The 22012-nt window shown below is 37.3% G+C and overlaps 1 protein-coding gene across 1 annotated transcript in view; it reads right to left on the minus strand.

Moving 5' to 3' along the window:
• The window catches only part of DAW1 (dynein assembly factor with WD repeats 1), a 24768-nt gene extending 16539 nt beyond the window's left edge, over positions 1–8229 (minus strand). The window contains exons 1-3 of the mRNA XM_015816294.2: positions 8145–8229; positions 5523–5595; positions 3271–3412 (exon numbers count right to left, since the gene is read on the minus strand). Of these exons, the coding sequence (XP_015671780.1) occupies positions 3271–3412; positions 5523–5595; positions 8145–8184 (255 nt within the window). The 5' untranslated portion in view covers positions 8185–8229. The remainder of the gene's footprint in view (positions 1–3270; positions 3413–5522; positions 5596–8144) is intronic.
• Between the last annotated feature and the right edge of the window lie 13783 nt (positions 8230–22012).

Here is a 22012-nt window from a genome sequence, read left to right on the forward strand (position 1 = left end):
CGCCGCGCCCTTAAGACATGGCTATTCCAACAAGCGGGACTGGCCTAGGGCAATTTTTAGAGGGGTTTTAATTATATTTTAATCAGACAATATTTAAATATTTCTTTTTAATTAATTTTAATTTTGTAATTGTTATTGGTGTTTTTTAATCGATTGTCAGCCGCCCTGAGTCCGCAAGGAGAAGGGCGGGATATAAATTCGAATAATAAATAAATAAATAAATAAATAAATTATATTTTCAAAGTTATTTTGGATTTCTTTGTAGTTTAAAGTCTTTATTGTTTGAATTAATTGCAGTATGTGAAATATTTATATTTATATTTTCTTGATATGTTCTTTCTACATGTCTCTGATCCATGATGGCCAATAATTTGAGTTTTTCTCTTCCTTTCTTTTCTCTGCAAATAGTGTTAGAGTCCCAATTAAATATATATTTGTAATCCAAATAGTTCAAAAAAGATTTTTTTCCCTGAAATTTATAATTCTCTTTGTCTACAGCCCAGATTATTGTCTTTTTTTGTCACAGCTGTTCTTTGTTGTTAAAACTTTGAAGGTCACAAACACAGATTAGCTTTTCCCAGATTTTGCCAAGTCTTATATTAAAGTCATAGCTGTCATAGTCTTCATCCACCACTAGATGTCAGCAACTATTTGTTTTTCAATTTCATATTTTTTGATCCTCCATAAAAAGATTAATTTGCCGCTTCCGTTAGTATAAGGGTGGGGCGGAAATCCCCTCCTTCCCTTTCAGAGGTATTTTGCTTTCCAGGAAATTAAATGTAGAATAGAAAAGAGAAGATCGAATTCCTCACCCAGTTTCAAGCACACTGTTCACAGTTGTGCTGGTTAGTGCTTTTGGACTTTGGTTTCTAGTAGCTTGGGCTGGTCGATGCAATACAGCCAGCCTTTCTCCTGTCGGGTTAGAAGGCTTTCCCAAGTCGAACGGAACGGCTGCAGCCGTTCTAGAATTGCTGGAGCACCCTTCTTTCTTCGTCGCCTCTACGGGGCGACTTAGACCCATTTAGGGTCCCAGGCAGGGTAAAATTAGCCGCAGGGGGTGTGGAGAATCTGCAAGCCCGCAACCAGTTGCTACCGCACCTGTATACAGTAATTGTTTTATGCACCTCTCCTTTGCATATACTCTGTAATCACAACTTAGCATGAATGTACTTTTATATACTGCAGTAATTTTTAACTCTTCTTAAAGTACATTTTTTTACCTACATTTCTGGCTGACAACAGATGCCAACAATTTGCATTGATTGGCGCCATATATCTCATGGCAGAATCTAGTCACAGCAATTTAAGCAAATTCATAGCATTTTAGGATAAAAGATATCTACGGACATTTATATCTCTAGTTCACATTAGATGTTAATGCTTTATGGATCATAGTACATCACTTAACCACTTAGCTTAACATAGCAAACACATGAATAGCAGGTACTACAACTTATTTTCAAATTACATTGTCTCCCACTGCAAATCTTCCTTTCAGTTGAGGTATCTTGGAACTGCATGCCCTTCAGAGACTACTGTAGCTGGAATCCAATATTAGTCCATTTAAAATAGCTCAACACTGCCATCTAGCTTTGTCAATGAGATATTGCAATTTCAGAAAAGGATAGAAATAAACCATTTATAAAATAGAAATTCCCTGAAATCTTTAATATATGTATTATTATTCCACCCTTTTAAAATATTTGGTCAACAAAAGGTAGAGAACATACTTAATACTCCTGCCTCCTATTTTCCTCACAATAATAACCTTGTGAGGTGTGTTTGCGGTGAGAGACTGACCCAATGCCATCCAACTGGCTTTCATCCCTAAGGAAGCCTAGAACTCAGTCTCCTAGTTTTTAGGTTGGTACATTAACCCTAACATCATAATGGTTCTCTATATAGTTTGCTTTAGTTTTTCAAGAAAACAGAAATAGTTCACCATTGCTTTTTTCATGATTTTCCATTAAATTTAATCTTGGGATTTTATAATCTTGGAATTTTAGGGTGATTTCCTATTGAAATATTAAGCAGGACAGTTTTTTAAAGATTTTCTAGATGTTGCCATCTTACCCAATAATTTAGCCATCTAAATTGTTTCATTAAAAGTTTAATAAATCTTTTCCTGCTAGCTGCCTGAATAGCCAAGAGTCTATCTTCTAAAAAAGACCAATCTATTGTAATCATCTTTTTTCACTTTAATGCAGGGACACACATTTTTTTCCTGTCAAGAGTCATACAGTGTTTGAATGATATAACAGAGATACATTTCAGTGTGAGACCAGGACAATAGCTAAATTTATTTTCATTTTATTTACATTTAATGAAAAACAACTGATAAATTTATTCTCAAATCATTTATTTCCTTTTATCACATCAAAAATGGCATAGTAACAAAAGGCATGCTGCAGGCATCATTGGCCAGGGCCAGGGATCTACATTTGGTGGATCCCAGGAAACATGCTTTCTCTGTTATGGTGCCCACCTTATATAACTTCCCTCTCACAAAATTACACTGAACTCATCCTCATCTTGACATTCCATAAGTACATGCTTATATGACCAGGCCTGGAGCTCCCAGGGAACCGGAGACTTGGCTAGATGGTTCCAGTGTTGAAGGGGGCATTTCTTATTCTCCCTCCATTTTGATTGTATTTGGGGTTCTTAAAGATATTTATTACTAGGATTTTTCAAATTTGTACTCATTGTTTTATATTTTTCATCTATTGCTGTGCACCATTCAAAGTCGCCTCAATGAAATGGGTGGCTATGTAAATTTGAGAGAGAGAGAGAGAGAGAGAGAGAGAGAGAGAGAGAGAGACAGACAGACAGACAGACAGACAGACAGACAGACAGACAGACAGACAGACAGAGAGAGGGGGGGGAGAGAGGGGGAGAGACAATCTTTGGGAAGAATCTATTGGCCATAGCCAAGACTTTCCAGCCTCAGACTATTTACCTGTGGCTTAGTGGATCACAGTATTGTAGCTGAAATTTTGATTTTTTTTCAGAATGAAAATGAAAGAATCAAAGATTACATATCTATATTTCTTATCTGCAAAAAAGTAGGAATTAAAGTATCAAGTAAGATTTGCAACAAAGTGTTGCAATGCAGTTTCACTTTTTAAGTAGAGTGCAGCTGTTTGCCTCTCCATTTTATTTTGTTTTCTTATATTAGCACTCACAGAAAGAAAGATAGGAAACAATATTTCAAAATACAATACAAAGATTCTTTATTGCATGACTAAAAAAATACCTAATGACTCTTACCTTAAAAAGATAGAACTTGTGGTCCACTTGTCCTAGCTTCTCTTGCAATCGTAGAATTAAATGTACAACCTGATCTTTCCGTGACTGTGTGATGAGAGGTTCTGCTTTTCTAATATCTTCTACTAAGGCTTCTACATCAGTTCTAAAGTACATTTTAAAACACATTTTTCATCTTCTGACAAACACTCAAGAATGCTGTTCAGTTATCTTAATTAGATAATTGTTCCTATTCTCAACATCCATCATGCCAGTGTTGGTTTTTCTGGGAATGATGGAAGCTGCAGTAAATAATGTTAAATTAAAGTAAACTCAAATTTGAAGTTGAGTAAGACATGCTTCTTTAACATACGGAATATTTCAGCAGCAGTTTACAAAAATAAATATAAAAATGAATTATGCATAACTGTAATATTTTATAGTGTTCACTCAACTATTTAGCAATCTGATCAGTGAAACCTATTTCTAATGTGTCAGATTCCACATATGATGATACGGTGGTGGTGATGGAAGAATTCTATAGCACATACTTAAAAACTTATTTTTAGGGTTTTTTAAAAAATATATATTATGGAAGTCTCCCTTACCACCATCTACCATTCTTTTATGAAAAACAAAATCCTTCTTGCTGGTTTATACATCTCAGCAATTACATTAAAGCTAATAAGGTTTTTAATCTTTCTTAGGACCATAGATAATTATAACATTTTATATGTATGCAGCTTAGATATATGAATTGCTAAATAATATCAATCAGGTTTTCAATAATTGCTCTAACCTTTTAAACCTAATTGTTTGGAACAGTCTTCTCTAACACGGTAATTGTCTGTACACTAAAAAAGGAGCAAGACTCGTTTAGTTCAAATAAGACTTTTCTAGAAGCTTTACTGAATTAAATCCAAGATTTCTCAGTCAAGTTGCTGAAAGCAAATACTGCTTTACTCTTACAGATTGATCAGTTTTAAATCTCAAGAGAAGATGTTTCTTGTAGTGGGTTCCTAGTACAGGAATTCATTGACAAAGGTGGCCATTTAGTTCCTTTTATGACAATCTACCTCCAGAACATTTTTTTCCATACATGTTTTTGGCTTCATAAATAAGCTGCTTTGGTCCCATGAGATAATTCTGTTTGAGCAAATACCTGCTTTCATCTATCTTTAGTTAATTATTTCATTAGTGCAGGTTTTATTTCTATTATTTGAATCTTTTCTATTATTTTATATCTTTTCTGTATTATATATTGTAAGTCACCTTCCAAGTCATATGGTAGAAAAGCAACATGCAAATTTAAGAAATGAAATATTGAACTTGGTGGAACTTACTTCTGAGTAAACATGCGTAGGATTGGCATATAACAGCTTTTCTCACAATAAATACAAAATTTGAGTTTTCTCATTAGGTAGCTTCTCTATTTCTGATCAATTCATTTGAAATTACACTAATCGTAAAACTGTTTTCTTAAACATAGGAGAACTTTGAAATCAGTTTTTCAAATAAGAATTTAATTACTTCAATGGCATAATGTTTTAATTTATACAAAAATGTATTTGATCTTCTTTTAATTTCCTCCACCATGTTTACTTGTCTCCTTCCTATCCCCACCCTCACAAAAAATATACTCTTTGGTGTAGAGCTTCTCAGAATGTATCATAAGGAGTTAAATTTTTTACATTCCATCTATTTTTTTTAATTCAACCACTCTGAAAATAGCCTCAAGTCTTTTGAAATGTTAAATGTACAATACCACTAAATATCAATATACAGTTTATGAAGGAGGTATATAAAAGAGTCTCACATATGGATAAGTTTTCACTTGGAAATAAAGTATGTAAACAAAGAGGATTTGCCAGGTATCATCTGAATCATGGCAAACGATGAAAAAAAATCCATGATGACAGGAAGTAGGGTATGTTCCACTGTGTTGGATGTTTCAAGCAAAGACTGGACAGTCATTTTCTAGAGATGGTTAACTGGAATTTCTGCAGAATTGTTGGACTCAGTGTCCTAAATAGCCCTTTCCAATTCTATAATATTATGCGTTTTAAGCCCACAAAAAATTCATAAAGAAACTAACAGCTGCAGTATATGTCAGGTATGCCAAAGGAGATAGGATTAGGCATTCATATCTTTGTCTTAAATAAACAAACCTAGATTAACATCACAAACATTAAAAAGTAGTATTTTTTCTGTTCAGCATACTGTATCTGTGTGCATTACTTAATAGTCCTAGTGTTATAATAAAATATAATACTCACGCAGTATTGAGATCTAGTAAATCTATGGATTTGGTTTTCAGTTCTCCACTTTGAATATATTCCAAAATAATGCCTTTGAAGAAGCAAAACAGTATAATTATGAATTCCATGTTGAGATAGTTTCTAATCATAAGCACTATAGAAATGGGCCTTTCTTTTAATAAAAACTGTTTTCAAGTAGCATTTCTATTGCTGTTTCTGTCACACTGCAGGGCATAAACCAGGGCACCAAAACTTTCAACTAGTTGAATATACATAAACTTGGTTTCCTCAAGGTATAATCCCCTTTCCTATTACCACTTATACTCCATTTCTGAATCGTAGGTGAGAAGGATTTTATAGATGGGTGATTTTGGAGAATTGTTTAAAAAAATCCACTGTTTTGAGCACATACTGTAATAAATAGGCTGGACAGCACTTTGGATTCAATCTTGAAACAATTTTTTGGAGCATGCAGAAGCACAGATATAATACCTACCTGAAATACTGTAAAGCAGTGGTTCTCAAACTTTTCTTCACTATGGACCCCCTTTAAATACCTTTTGTGGTCACAGACCCCCAAGACTTAACTCAAGATTTAAATAATAAAATTTCTTCAAGCCTTTGTGGACCCCCTGTAATGATATCGCGCACTCCCCCAGCAGTCCATGGACAACAGGTTGAGAAGTACTGCTGCAAAGCAATCCTAAGCGATCTCAAGAAAGACATAACTGCTTTAAGGTGTTGTAGAAAGATGCTACATCCGTGCTTCTTCCTACATAGAAGCATATTTTGTAAATAAATGCATCTGGTGCACTATATCAGAGGTCTCCAACCTTTTTGGTTTGGTGGCCCGGAAAGGGAGGCAGGCATTGCTATGTGCGCGTGCAAGCGTATGCGCACGTGCAAACGGGGCTGCGCGGGCAAGAGTGCAGCAAATGTGGCGGCACTAGCACTGGCAGGATGCTATGGGTGGCACTAGTGCCAGTGGGACACTTTGGGGTGGGGTGGCGCTAGTGCCAGCGGGATGTTCAGAGGCGCTAGTGCCAGCGGGATGCTCGGGGAGGCGCTAGTGCTGGGGCAGGATGGTGCTAGTGCCGGCAGGATGCTTGGGGCGGCACAAGTGCGAGTGTGGGGGGATGAGTGCATGCACATGTGCACGTGCACTGGCCATCTCTTTATGCAGCCCGGTAGTGGGCCAAGTAGCTGCGGCCCAGTAGTGGGCCAAACGGCCACGGCCCACAGGTTGGGGACCCCTGCACTACATATTCTAACTAGCTGTATTCCTTGCAGATAATATTTAAAGTCAACTTAGACTTTATTACAATCAACATAGTATAATAGAAACTGCCCTTTACGAGAACAAACCCACAACAAAGTTCTAAAGTTTGAATACTAGAAAAATGGAAATTCCATTCAACATACAGCAAATACTGTCTTTATGATTATTAGTTTGATTTCTGAAACTATACTACAGTACTTGCATGAAACTACATTCACGGCAAGAGCATTTGACCTGTGGACTTCCCAACATAAAAATTATATTCTGAGCCAATCAATTAAATTGGCACTGTTTGAATCATTTGTTAGTACATCTGAAGTATTTAACTATCATCTAATGCATCAGAAAAACTTTTAAACTGCTTTAAAGTGAAAAAGTGATATATACTCTAGGGCACAGAGTTAACAGCATCCAACATAATTATTTTGGTTCTTTGCTCCAACAGTTGCTTTAAAATATTAACAATTTTAATGCATGTAACATTCAAATGAGTTTTTAAAATACTTAAATATTTCCAGCCATATGAAACTGAGTTATAGGAGACAAAGCAGCTTAATTTAAAAAAAAATTAAAACAGTACTTCCATACCAATTCTGTTTACCAATTTGGTTAATCATCTCTCTCTCTCTCTCTCTCATCTATCTATCTATCTATCTATCTATCATCTATCTATCTATCTATCTATCTATCTATCTATCTATCTATCTATCATCTATCTATCTATCTATCTATCTATCTATCTATCATCTATCATCTATCTATCTATCTATCTATCTATCTATCATCTATCTATCTATCTATCTATCTATCATCTATCTATCTATCTATCTATCTATCTATCATCTATCTATCTATCTATCTATCTATCTATCTATCATCTATCTATCTATCTATCTATCTATCTATCTATCATCTATCTATCTATCTATCTATCTATCATCTATCTATCTATCTATCTATCTATCTATCTATCTATCTATCTATCTATCTATCTATCTAATCCCACTTAATTTACTTTCAAGTCCACAACGGGCCTGGTAAACTTCAGCTGCACAATAAAGTCAGGTGCAGTGAAACTTTGCTCTCCATTCGCTCATTGCCTTTTCTCTGGGTCTTTCCTCCTGCACTTCCACCATCCCCGTTCCTGTTGTAGAGCGCGTCCCGCCACTCCACCTTCGCTCTCCCCGTTATCCTTTTCCATACTGCCGGTCCTCCCACAGCCTCCGTTTGCCCGCACCCAAGGCTTTGTCGCTTTCCCCATCGTCACGGTCCTTCCCCGCCGAGCTCTCTTCCCACAGGAGTTCGGCATCCGCAACTGCCTCTCTCCCTCCCTCCCAACTCTGCCGTGAACCTTTCCGCACCCGGCGGGTAATATCGCAGCAAGAACCGCTTCAGCTTCATCTTGTCTCCGGCCACCGAAAACTTAGAACTGGAGTCGTTGTCATAGAAACCAGACAAACCGACGCTCAAGTGCAGTGCGCAGGCGTAGCTGGGTACCAACCGAAAAGGAGGGGTTTGGTTTTCTGCCTCGGGGGCCTCGACCTTGTTACTATGGCAGCAGGAGGCGTGGCATAAGATCGTTGGTTCTTCCGCGACGTCCTAGTGAGCTTTCGGATTTTAAGAGGGAAGTTCAGCAAGAGAGAAAAGGGGAAGTGCAATGTTTGAAACTGAAATGTTTGGAAATGCAAACGCGGGTTTAAAATGCCAAATCGAGTCTTCTCCTGCCCTTTAGACGCGCCAGATTGCTGCTTCTCCCATCTCCGGAAAAGGTGATGAAGACTGGTATAATTCCTGACAGTAATTGAAGGCTGTGTGATTTTACGCATGTTTTCTCGGCAACTATCCGATCCAATTCAATGGGGCTTCCTCGCAACTAAACGTGTCTAGCTGTGGGACTGCCTCGCACAAACATGATTTGATTGGATGATGTTTAATTAGCCCATTTTTCCAAGTTGCAGACAACTCACAAAGCAAGTAGACATTTATTACGCTGAAAAGCTCGGATTTCCTACGTGGTATTCTTTATTCCCTTTTCTCATTTTATCATCAATCTTGTCCCATGTGGAAGTCAGGCATTTACAATAATGCCTGGCCCCAAAATCACCCAATATTCAATACCAGAACAAAGACATATTTGGAGAGGAAGAGACTTTGGATCAGGTACACTTTTCCATTGTGATAAATAGCAACTCAAATCCATATTGGAAAGGCCATATAAGACTTGTTCCTTTACTTTTTTTTCACGTGTACGTGCCTTCAAGTCAGTGTTAACTCATGACTACCTAGTCCTAGTCTAATCCCTGCAATGTTCTAGTCTGCTTCTCAGAGCTGAATAGGTCATCCAGCTTGCTCCATACCTAAAATGGAATGAAAGCTCACCATCTCCTGGTGCTTAAGCACTACACCACGGGTCATGGCTCTTTCAGCCTTCTCCTGTGGCTCCCAGCCTCCTCTGCCATTTGCAGAGAGACAGAGACAGAGAGAGGCACTTGCACCTCTCTCTCTCTCTCTCTCTCTCTCTCATGTGGCCTTACCCCCTCGCGGGACTCCTGATTGGCCCTGCGCCCAGGCGTCCCGCCCCCTGGGAGAAGTGCGGGCAGGAAGTCCCTTTCCTGGGCTGGCCCGGTCCAAGGCGCACGTGGTCGGGGAGCCATGCGTGGCAGCCCCGGGATCCCCCTGGGAACGGCCCACCGGTGCCTCCGCTGAGCGGGCCAGCCCTCCCGCAAGCTGCGGCCCCGACGGAGCACAGCCCCTGCGATCCCCAGCCGGCGCTACTGTTGGCCCCGCTGGCCGGGAAGGCGTGCCGGAATTCCCGGGAAGGAAGAGGGAGACGCAGCAATGGCAGGAGAAAAGAGCTGATATAAAGCCAGCCCAATCAGCTTGTCAGAGAAGAATGTGAGGTGAGCAGAAGATCGGGGTGGGGGAGACAGAAAGAGAGAGAGGGAGGGAGGGAGAAGGGAAGCGCAAGTGCCTCTCTGTTTCTGTCTCTCTCTCGCAAACACACAAACACAGTGAGTGGGGGAAGAGGACTGGCAGACCAAGGGCAGAGAGAGAGAGAGAGAGAGAACAAGTGCCACTCTCTCTCTCTTTCTCTCTGAGCGCGATCACAAGCTCGCTGCCTGCCTAGCTCTCAGGCCCCCTTCTGTGACACCGTCCCCAGGAGTTCCCTTCCCAGCCTGACCGGGGGCTACCGGATACATGCAGTGTTATCTTCATTTTAGATGTCAAAAGGGTTTTGCGGCTCCCAGTGTTTTCTGTGGGAAATGGGTCCAAGTGGCTCTTTGAGTGTTTAAGGTTGCCAGCCCCTGCACTATACCAAGCTGGCTCTGTTCCCTGTGTAGTACCCAGATTTAAAAATATCCCACCTTTGCTTGTAGAAGTAACATACATTCAAAACAACTGAAAGCTTGTTTCTCTCCTCCCCACTCCACAATTGTATTTTTTTAAAGTAATCTATGTTGATAGGCATATTTTGTGACAGCAATTTTTTTTAGCTAAACTGATGTTATATAAAGAAGTATTTCCATTTGCTAATTCTAAATCTCCCTTTGTTTATCCTCTTTGGATAGCCCAAGGTTCAATTTAATAAAAGGGGGAAAAGAATCTTTCTTATTTTCTACTCATTGTGTTTTACATTACTCATTACATTTTACATTGACAGGTGACTCACCCAATTATTTACTTCTCCTTGTAGTTCTCTTTAAAGACCCCTTTAGACTCTCCTACAATTTTCTCCAGCATCAGTCCTATACTCAGAGGACAGAAGAAAATCCTAGAAAGAATAAGTGCTAGCCAGACCATAATACATTTGTTTTAGTAGTCTTTGTTTAACAATAATCTCTTGTAATTTATCTTTTTCTTAGAATATCCTTAGAATATCTTCACATAGTGTCATTTCAGAGTCATTTTACACCAGCGGTCCCCAACCTTTCTGGCTTTGTGTACCGGTGACAGCACAGTGATGGCAGCAGTGGGAGGAGAGGGGGAATGGTTCCGTGTAAGCAGCAGGTAGCCGTGCTTACGTGCGCAGTTCCATTTTCACAAGCAACGAGGGCTGCAATTTGGGCAAGGAGAGCTGCGCGGGTGAGCACCCTCGCCATTTCTGAGTCGGCTGCGCCCCAGGGCTTGGGGACCTGTGTTATGCACAAAGTCATTATTTGTTTGCAACAGGGGAGGAGGAAGGGATAGATACAGAAACGTTGCTTGTATAACCTCTGCATTGTTTTTGTTTTTGTTTTTCATTTTTTTTCCTATCAGAATTACATCTTTCTTCATCTCTTATTCTAGTTCTTCACATACTGGAGGGGAACTCCTTCCTAACTGTTGCTTTCATGGTTTGCTGTATTATAGTCAGGAAATTCCAGTTATGTTATTGTGATTAAACATAACATTGAAATGTCTATGGAGATTCTCAGTCATCCAGGTCATAGTTGTCCCAACTGGACTTTCTTATTTTTCTTTGAAGACGTTTTGCTTCTCATCCATTATGATAACACTGAAATCTGAAAATTCAAATCTGGTAAAGGAACATATTTATTTCTATCCTCAAGAATTGTTATTATGATTATTTCTCTGATCAGAAAACAGATATAAAGTTAGCTTTCACTTACAGACCATTTGTTCAGTGGCTATTTAAAGTTAAAACATACTTTAAAAATAACTTTATGGCCCATTTATAAACACTTATGACTTTTGCAGGATCTCTCAATGACATGATCACGATTACAGTCAGTATGTACTGTAGTGTGCCAGACCTTTGTTTTTTTTCCGCCCCTTGCAGAACAGAGAAATTGGAGAGAAAATGATTACAAGAAAGTAAAGTTCTCTTGTATACATCAAAACCAATACAGTCAAACTAATAATCAAGGGCTGGAAGCTCTGGGCAAGACTATGCAAATAGTTTATAGTACTCTCTTGAAATTTATTTCTCTCCAATGTTTGTGCTGTTGAGAGGAGTGTGAGAAAAAAACCAAGCAATTTCAGTAGTAATCTTTCCTTTGTCTAACCTTTCCCTCCGTTCCCTGTAGATCAGAGAGATTGGAGAGAAAGGGATTTCAGGAGAGTTAGCTGTTTGTATAACATGTCTATGGCTCCCAGCCCCAGGTTGCGATACAATCACATTGGTTTTGATGTATATAAGATAATAAGCAGGCACTCAAGCATTCCAAAGGGTGGGAAATTGGTTAGGATGTAAACAAAAACCAAAGGTGTGAAATTGACTACAGGTAATCCTCTGTTAATGACCACTTGGTCAGTGACTGTTTGAAGTTACAACAGTGCAGAACAAGCAGTGGTTATGACCAGTCTTTAAAATTGTGTGTGCCAGCACTGGCAAAGAACAGTTGGCTCACACTTACAACAATTGTACAACTTGTCCCGAGGTCAAGTGATTGTGATTTGTGACCTTCCCTCTGGGCTTCCCATAAGGAAAGTCAATGAGAATACCAACAGGGAAAGTCACAACTTGCTTGGGTAAATCTTTCCCATATGCACCCCCTCTCCCAGCACTTCTGCACTTTTGCAGTAACTCGCCAGCTAGCTACACACCCTCACATACCCTACCCTACTTGCGCCATGCCTCCAGACCATTCGTATACCCTCCCCCACCCAGCAATAGTTGCTTTAAACTGTGTTCATCCCACATCTTTCCCACCATTCTCATATCCTTGCACTCTTCCCAAGCCTCACTGCATTTGTGTCATACCTCCCCAGCCACCCATGTATCCTTGTGCATCGCAAGCCCCACTGTGCTCATGCACTGCCTGCTGGCCTTTTTGTAAATCATCTAGGACTTGCAAATTCCTGTTAGCTTCTCCACTGATTTTGGTTGTTGCATGTTGAATGAAGTTGTAAGAGGTACTTGCTAAATGATCCACAATCTGTGCTTGACTAGTGCAGGGATTGCCTCACTAAACAATGCAGTCATATGGCACTCGTATCCCAATTGCCATCCTAACTCAACTACCCATAGTCATGACTCTTTCTAGTCGGAAAGCAGAGTTGCAGTCATGTAATTTCCCATTTAGTGACTTCTTTGCTTAGTGTCAGAGTTGTTAGTCTTAATTAGGGTAGTTAAGAACTGTAGTCTACTACAAGTTGAACTCAGATGTTGGTTGTAGTACAAAGGAAGAAAAGGAAAAGGAAATGTAGGCAGCAGAAATATTTAAAACATCAAAGTCAATGCTAACAAATTATTTTCTATAGCTGGTGATTATAGTGGAAAAAAGTGAATTTCACATAGCTGAAAAAGAAAGCATCAGTAAAAAGCCAATAATTTAAAAGAAATCTTTCTAAATATTTAAAAAGAAATCTGCAAGGCTTCAATTAAGCAACTGAGTGTCATGGTTCCGACAGATGAAACTCTTTAAAAGAACTTCGAGGCATTGTTTACCTTAAATAATCTTTTATTCGAGAAACAAAGTATTGGCACTACACAATTAAAACTAAAAACTGAATTCCCCTCCCCTGGGCACAAAGTAGCACAGCACAATCCCCTCCAATTAACAGTCATAAATCACATCCCTCAATTATGGCTGAGTTATTGTTGTTATGACTAACTGGACTCTCATCCACATCCCCCCTCCCAGCATTATTTAACTCTAAAAGCGAAAGAGAAAAGATGGCTACATTTCCATCTGTTGTCAAAGCAAGAACATCCGATGTTAGCAACGTTGACACTGAGATTAAATATTAACAATGTGAATCCACACAATAGTCAAAATTTAATAAATATTTTTTCAGAGTCTTCTAAAGGTGCCCCACTGTTTACCCTTTGAGGTTAAACCCTTTATGTTTCAAAGGCAGGAAATATGATTGAATAGCAGAGTTATTCTGAATCTAAAAGATTTTGATCGAAAAAGATTTCTTGGCTGTGTGAATTAGTTTGTTTTTTGCTCCATTTGTGTTGAAGATTTTTTTCTTTCTTGTGGGGGATGACCATTTTAATTAGACTGTTTGTCTAGAACTGGGATCCCCAACATGATGTGCTTGTAGGCTGTTCCTTTGGTACCAAGTTCCATCCCTTACCTTGCATTTTCATTTTATGACTGGCTATTCTATCATGACAGCATTTTGTAAACAAGCAGGCTTTGTGAATGGGCAAGCCATAATGTTCTCATCATGGCCCTAAAAATCCACATGTGGCAAAAAGGTTGATGAGTCCTGCTCTAGATCATTCCAAGAAGTGGTTTGATTAAAATTACTTTGCTGATGCAAATAGTTTATTCGTATGAAGCAGCTAGATTTTGGAAGCAGCTTGTTCTTTTTGAAAATTGAGGGAAAATTTCAGAAAATTGTAAGTCTGAAAAACTTGGACTGGATATTTGATGTTGTATAATAATAAAGCTTTATAAAGTATAGCTTTAGTAATGCCTGTTTTGTGAGTAAATATTTCCAAATACCTTGACTTTCTAGAGAGAATACCTCTGCTTTTCCATTCTTGCTCCCACCATATGTAAGACTTAAATTCCTATCATTATAGAGTTAATGACACTTGAAGTTTAACATCTGGAGGACAGCAGTTGCAATAGAAAAGATTACTTTAAAATAATTAAACCTAGAGGATAATGGTTGCATTTTTTTTTCTGAAACAGTGATCTAATTGAAATCAGTAGGCCATTTGGTAGTGAGAGATTTAAATAATAAAATATGTAGATAGACCATTGGTGCTGCAAACAGTTGTAAATGTAAACCGGCTACCAAGTACCCAAAGTTTGGTCAGATTGCAGGCAGGGACAACTCTGTTGAAACTTCAAGTTTGGGTCGCAAGTAACCTTGGGGAGGTCCATCACAACTTCAAATGGTCCTTAATTTCATAAGTCGAGAACTACCTGTATCAAGTCATTGCAGAATGGCAGGGATCACAGATAATCTATTGCAATCATATTGATTGATGACTGTCTTATGTTTGGAGAAATCATCAGTAGTTTATTCATTTATTTAATTAATTTGTATTATTTCACTGTAGCTCATAAGAATAAACAATTTCAATAGCAACATGCTATTCAATAGCAACATGCTATAATTTTAAGAGCAGCTGCCAACACATTTATGAGAAACGCCCTGATTCATTATTAAATCTATTAAAACATTTTAGTGGTTATGCCTTTTAAAAGCATTTCAAAGTTAAGAGATTTAGAGTTTGATTTTTCCATGAATTTTTAATGTCAGTGCTTGCTTGTTTATTTAACTTTTTAGTTAATTATTGTCAAATTTTACTTGCATATTCCTGGCAAGTCATCCCATAGAGGTTTATAATACAACAATGAGAATAGTTAGGCAAAAAGACATTACAGTAAAATCATATTAATAAAAAGATAAATTTATAAGTAATGCAAATAAAAGTAAATTGAAGGTAGACTGGGCATCATGAAAAATCAGTAAAGTGAAGAATTTGGAACAGAATCCTTGCTTATATAAGTAACTTTTCAAGTTTCTCTTAAAGTGCATATTCCTGGGGAACGGAATTGAATAGAATGGTACCAAACTGAGTAGGCCTGGCCATAGTTTTTTCTACCTTGGCTTTCTTTTTAGGCAGTGCTTATTTGTAGAAGATAAGCAGTAGTTCACAACTGATGACTGAATGAGATAGTTCTAGGATCTGCTTCATAAAGATTTTTTTAAAAAAAAACAGTGAATATAGTTCAGAAGATAATAGGTAGACAGTGTTACTCAGTCACACACTCTCAATGAGGAACAATCCTAGCTTCCAAGCTCTGAACCCACTGCAGTTTCTGGGTTTCTTACAAAGACATCCATATGCATTAATCACAGAAATTGGGTCATTAAGGAAGGGGTGAAGTTGTTCAGTCATGCACAGCTGAAAAAAGGCAGTCTTGTCACCATGCTCATCTGAGCACTGACAGAACAGAAGGCTAAGAAGTACAGGTAGTCCTCAACTTACAATTATTACAAAGTTACCATAGCAAAAAAAGTGAATTGGAAAAAGTGACTTCTGACCGTTTTTCACACTTAACGACTGTTGCAGCATCCTCTTTAGTTTCAGATATGACATAATTGTGACATCTTCTAGACCAGGGGTCCTCAACCTTGGCAACTTTTAAGACTTGTGGACTTCAACTCCCAGAAGTCCACAAGTCTTAAAGTTGCCAAGTTTGGAGACCCCTGTTCTAGACCTTTCTGTTGTAAAAACAACGAGAAAATAAAAGGCAAGCTTGCATTTCCTTCTCTAGCATACAGTTCTTGCATTATGAATAAGGTAATGGAAGTCCAACCTTTTCCCTCAAGACCTGTAAATGGCACCTGTTCTCCCTGAGGAAATGAAACTGTACACTTACAAAGTGTAGTCAAATAATCTTTTGGATCACCTGCCTTATTATCATATATAGTTTCAGCATTATCCATCCTTAGTTCCTAATTTCTAGTTCAGCACTTTGGAGGTACTTTTTGCCAAATGTCTTGAGGGTTGGCATAAAATTTTCATCCTTTCCTGGTATATAATCATACGTTTAAAAGCAACAGATATGAGTCATTACAATAAAGAAGAAAATGGTTTAAATTTCAATCCAGTACCTAATTAAAATGAAGTCAGATTTTTGCCACTTTGGGAATTGCAGATAGTAGCATATTATATCTGGCTAATATGAAAGCTCTTTTATGTAATGGGCAAAGATAGATGTCTGCCAGAAGGGGTTTAATGATGAAGTAAGGCTATGTACATTAAAGCTGGAACAAAATAAAGACTTTTGGGAAATCAACATAAACAATTAGATGTTTCACCTCTGATTAAAGTCAAATGTTGGGTCCACAATTATTCCTTAACCAATGTTTTCAAAGATTTTGGTTCCAAGACCCCTTTGCATTCTTAAAAATGATGGAGGATCTCCAAAGAGCTTTGATTCATGTAGATTATATCTATTTATTGTATTATAAATTAAAGTAGAATTTTTAGTGTGTCGTGTAATAATTTATTTGAATTTGCAGAGCCCTGAAAGGATCTTGGGCGGGGATCACTACAGTATACTTAGAGAACCACTGCCTTACACCAGGTGGATAAGAGGACAAGAAGCTGTCTCAGAAGGTCAGGGAAGCAAAAGATCTCTAAAAGCAAATTAAGCCAATCATTTAAATGGTTATACCATGTATAGGGCTTTGCTTTGATAAAGATTTGGGTACACATAGGGACACTCCAAATAAAACCCTGCTTAGAAACTTAAAATTCAATGGTTACAAAAGGAATGTCAGAACAGTATTTATAGACTTGAGCTTGATAGGTTAGATGACTCATAAATTTTGCATTGTATATCTTTACTGCTGCCAAGATGCAATTGTCTGTGTTTCATCACACAAAATGAAAAAAAAAAAGGTGTTTGCAGCGCTTTGGTCTTTCATGAATGCCACCTTTGCCTGACAATTCCAGGATGTTGATTCCAAAAGCAGATTTCTTATACAGTATTTTTTACAGTGGTCTTCATAAAATTTATATTTTGCCACCGCTGTCTAAGTAGAACAGATATGTTTTATGTCAAGTTGCATCTTTCTGATATGAAATATCCTAATATACGCTAGTAGACAATTTTATGTCACTACAGTGAAAACATGGAATCAGATTATACAAACATAATTAAACTGTTTTCTTGATGTACTTGTAAGTTTGTTGATCATTGATTTTGACACTAAAAAGAAAGCCTCAAGATGTTTAAACAACTTAATCTGTTTTATAATGGCACCATACATTTTCAAGTGTAGTAGTGGACATATCACTTGTAGAGAATATAAATAATTTTATCTTAAGAGTAGATGATGTCAAGACCATTATCTTACAGTGGGGAAAAAGGATTTTTAAGGATATTCCTATAAGTACTTCTTATATGTGGAATTCAGGGTTTGACAAAATTTGTATAGAAGTTTAAAAGCATAGGGGCTAGAATACAGTGATTGAACATTAAGGATAGGGAACTTTCATAGTATTATCTAATGATGCTTCATGATTAAAGCAAAACATGTCAATTGAGGCAAAAAGTATTATTTTTATTACTATTAGTCTGGTGAAAACTTAATAATTCAAGTCATAACCAAGGACCTAAGAATTATGAAAGTATGCCTAAGGATATAAGCAGTTCCAAGCAAGACAACTTTTTATAAAATCAGAGTATTCAGATCCAATACATTCAAAATTTCTAAAAATTCAAGGAGTCCTGTAGGTATTGCTCTAAGGACTCCAAACACAAATGATATAACTCTGGATTTCTTTTCCTTAAGAAGTCAACCTCAATCTGCATGTCCTACTATTTCATTATTTTTTCAGTCTTTTAAATCATCTCTATAGAGTAAATGGGAATTTTTGAGTTATTTTTTATCCAGCTCATATCCCCCGTTTGTCTTCTTCAAAATTGTTGTCAATAGGACCATTGACAATATAAAGAGTAAAGGTGCTAGATCCTTATTTAATTTAAACTTTTCCTAACTCTTCTCCATTAGCTATCAGTTTTATTCACCAATTGCCAAATGTTTCTTTTAATTCTCCCCAAAATTGATATCTGATTTTTATCGATCTATTTATGTGGTCCATAACTGAATGCCTTTTTATAGTATTTCCAAAATATAAACACATTTCCTTTTTTTAATTCTTCAAAACCAAGTTGTCAATCAATAACTGAACATTCATTCTCCTCAAATTTTTGTAGCACCTTTTTTTTTACAGGGAGTAAATCATTCTTTTTCAAATTGGTATCAATTTGATTCGCAATTATGTTTGATCTAGTGGTTAAGGCACAAGACTAGAATCCAGTCTGAATTAGAAACCTTCCATCTCCCTCATAGAGCAACCATAAACCATAAAATTTGCTTCAGGAGCAGGAACTATATTTGTTGGTTGGATACAAGAGGACTAGAAAGTGATCTAGGGCTTAGATCAATTGAGTCTTTTATATCATACTTTTAAATAATAAAGAGAGAAAATCCTTGCCATAGTCATATCCGTATCACATACAACATTCCCTGCTAATGGTAAGGTTTATTTTGCAATTCCTCAGAGTGATGGATAGAGAGTACGTAGTAGTTCAGCTGTTACTGTGGAAGGTGCATATAATAGAGAGAAGGAATGGTAGTTATTGTATAAGACTTTGGCTCACCTCAATTAGCAGGTTCTCCTGCCTCAGGCAACAGATCAAGTAAGAGAGGCTGAATTTACAGAACAGACCAATCTTAATCTTGTTGGCTAATTTCTTATTCAAAATATTATGCAAACCCTATTGTATGCTTACTTTAAGTTTAGTATGTTGTGGGTACCCAGGGTTAATTCAGTAACTTGTGACTTAGATATCAGAGTTTTTCTATCGATTTATAGCTGTTTTTACCATCTGGGTTCACCATCATCAGACCATCTCTGAGAAATTACCCTGAAAGCATGTGGGCTGGGGTAGAAAAGTAATGTCTTGGCCTATAACTCTCTTGGAGAGAGTTTTGATCTGCTGCTGCATCTATTAAACAGCAGGGAAATTTCAGCTAGTCTGTATACCTGTGGAAAACCTACCTTACATAATCAAAGAGAGAACATACTTTTCTCCAGGCGTGTCATTGACCTGTCCAGTCATTTTTGGGCCTCCCTGATCAAACAAAGACAGAATAGATAAGGAGGAAATATTTAATCTTCTTTCCAAGAGCCTCAACAGATATTGGTTCTCTGAAGCTGCTACTTGTACTTTAAGAGACATTCCTAATGGCACTAATGGAACTTTATTTTTTAATGAAAGTAGCAGCTTGTTAAAATGTCCATATTTTCTCCCTCCCAAATACAAACTGATAAGGCTTCCTGAAGGTTATTTATATTTCCTCTTAAATCAAGGACATTAATTGAATTCATGCAATTAATGTCACATCTAATTTCATACAGAGAAGCACTTAGAGCATTTATCAAACATGAACATGATTTGTTCCAGACATCATCCATTTTCAAAATATATTCAGTGAAATTACTCATGTCCTAGTACTGCTCTAGGGAATGTTTTTTGGAGCTCAAGGAAGGAAAAAAAAACTAAAGTATTTTTTAAAATTGTATGTCTGTGATGTTTATTATTCTTTTTTCTAAGGGAAAAGCTTTCTGATGTTTGATTTAGGCTCATTCACAAAACTATGAAGGCATTTAGGATATAAGTGCATTTCAAAAATTGTGGGCATCATAATAGGAGTATCTTTTTGAAAAATTATTTGGCACTCACATAAATGATTTCAATAGATGTGAAATAGATTGGATACAATTTACACAAATTTGGCCTTAAACACTCCATTTCCCCCTTCCCCACAAAAAGGGGAGGGGTGAGGAGTGTTCTTTTTCTGAAAAAGAGGGAGGGAGAGAGAGATGGCTCATTCCAATAAACTATGCATTTTGCCAATTTTGTTGTAATTAACACTTTGCCAGTTTCTATCACAGCTGCAGAAGAGGGGGTGGGGGAGGAAAAGAAGAAGTAAGTTGTTTAGCTAAGCAAATACAAGGAAGAAAGGACTGACAGGAAAAGTCTCTGCCTTGATTTCCATTTGCGAGAACACATCGCATAAAGAACAGTGGAAAAGAAAATAGAGTGAAAACTGTGAACAAACTGCTGTGTGATTCTGGTTGTTGATGTAATCTGGAACAGAACCAATTTTCTCAAACCCTTCTGTGTCTTTCTGTAAGTCAAGCTGGAAAGATTAATTCTAGCCCTGAAATATGTTAGTTGATACAAAATATGCCTCAGTTCGCTCTGGATTTCTTCACAGTACAGTATTAAGGATTTGGCCAGTGCCAATGTTCTTAGTTTAGAATACCAATAGGAGCATTTTATTGAATGCTAATCTGGGAAGCTTCATGAAGTAGAATTAGAATGACTCCAGCTAAATGCTCCCATTGAGCTTTTACCCCTTTTCCCCTCCACCATCCCAGAGTTTGATAATGAAAAGCATACACCCCACCTGGCAACCCACAGATGAATTGTAACTTTTCAGCAAATGAGCAGTAGTGCTAACACATCTGGAAGATACCATTTGGAGAAACCGGATCTAAAACAAGCATAATGGATGTTTACGCTATCATAATTACTCAGAATCTTCTTAAGTTACCATTCTCTTTTAAACAGGTTTAAAGAAGATGATTTAATTCTCCAATTGTCAGTCACTTTGAGGACTTGCGATGAGGCTGTTACTAATATTGCAAATAAATAATTGAAGAATTGACAATCAGATTGCAAGAAAAATGGTTGTCGTCACTTCATTGCCTACCTTGAAGCATATCCCTTATATACAAATGCAACTTCTCTAATCTGGCTCACTCCAGGAGCAGTGAATTATAACTCCTATTCTTTACAACCAGTATAGCCAAACTGATGCTTCTTATGAATGATGGGAAATGACACTATAATTAGAGGGACATCTGGATCAACTATAGGTTGGAAATGATCTTACACAATGTTTATAATCTTATACACAATTAGTTGAATTTAAAAGATGGGTTCAGAAGAATCTTTAAATGTAGAATTGCTATGCCTTCTCCATTCACTTTTTCAGGGGATTGTTTTTTACCCAAGCATTGCAGTTACTTTTTCTGATTTTAAAACAAGGAGAGTAACAAAACATAGGTGTTGATATTCCTTACTGTTATTTACCCATCTAAAGGAAGTAACCTAAACAATAACATTCTAGAATATTGAATACTGTAGCTCTTCTTGGTGCACATCATTGCATTTTCTTGCATTTCTACTTACATCTAGTAAAATAAATAAAATAATTACAAATACACAATGATACACTCAGTGTTTTGTTCTTGTTCATTGGTACTAGTTCTCCTTCCCAACTCTAAAATATATTACTATAGAAAAGACTAATGCATAAAGTGGGATTTTCTCTTCCTGTTTTTTTCCACTATAAAATTAGTATACCCACATCCCAGAACTTACATTTAAAAGAAATTGATGTGACACAAATTAATTTTAAAGAAAAATATTGATGGAAAGAGAGCTCAATGTCTGTCTCTCACACAAGAGGCTTCATATTTTGCTCACTTGCTCCTGCAGTAAGAGAATAAATTTTCAGCTGCCTCCATTCTTGCGACTTTACTTCCTTTATGCAGCTTCCTTGCCTTCAAAAACACCTTAAGCAGTGAAGGCAGGGCTTCCAGGCAATAAAGAAATTACCTTGTTTAATTGCATGCTTCATTTTTCTTGGCTTGAAGCCAAGAAAAAGATGCTGTTATTCTGCCTTTTAACTGTTGTTCCTTTTTGCACTCAGAACATGGAAT

This window comes from Protobothrops mucrosquamatus, unplaced genomic scaffold, assembly GCF_001527695.2.
Source record: "Protobothrops mucrosquamatus isolate PMUCROS unplaced genomic scaffold, P.Mucros_1.0 scaffold420, whole genome shotgun sequence".
NCBI classification, from domain to species: domain Eukaryota; kingdom Metazoa; phylum Chordata; class Lepidosauria; order Squamata; family Viperidae; genus Protobothrops; species Protobothrops mucrosquamatus.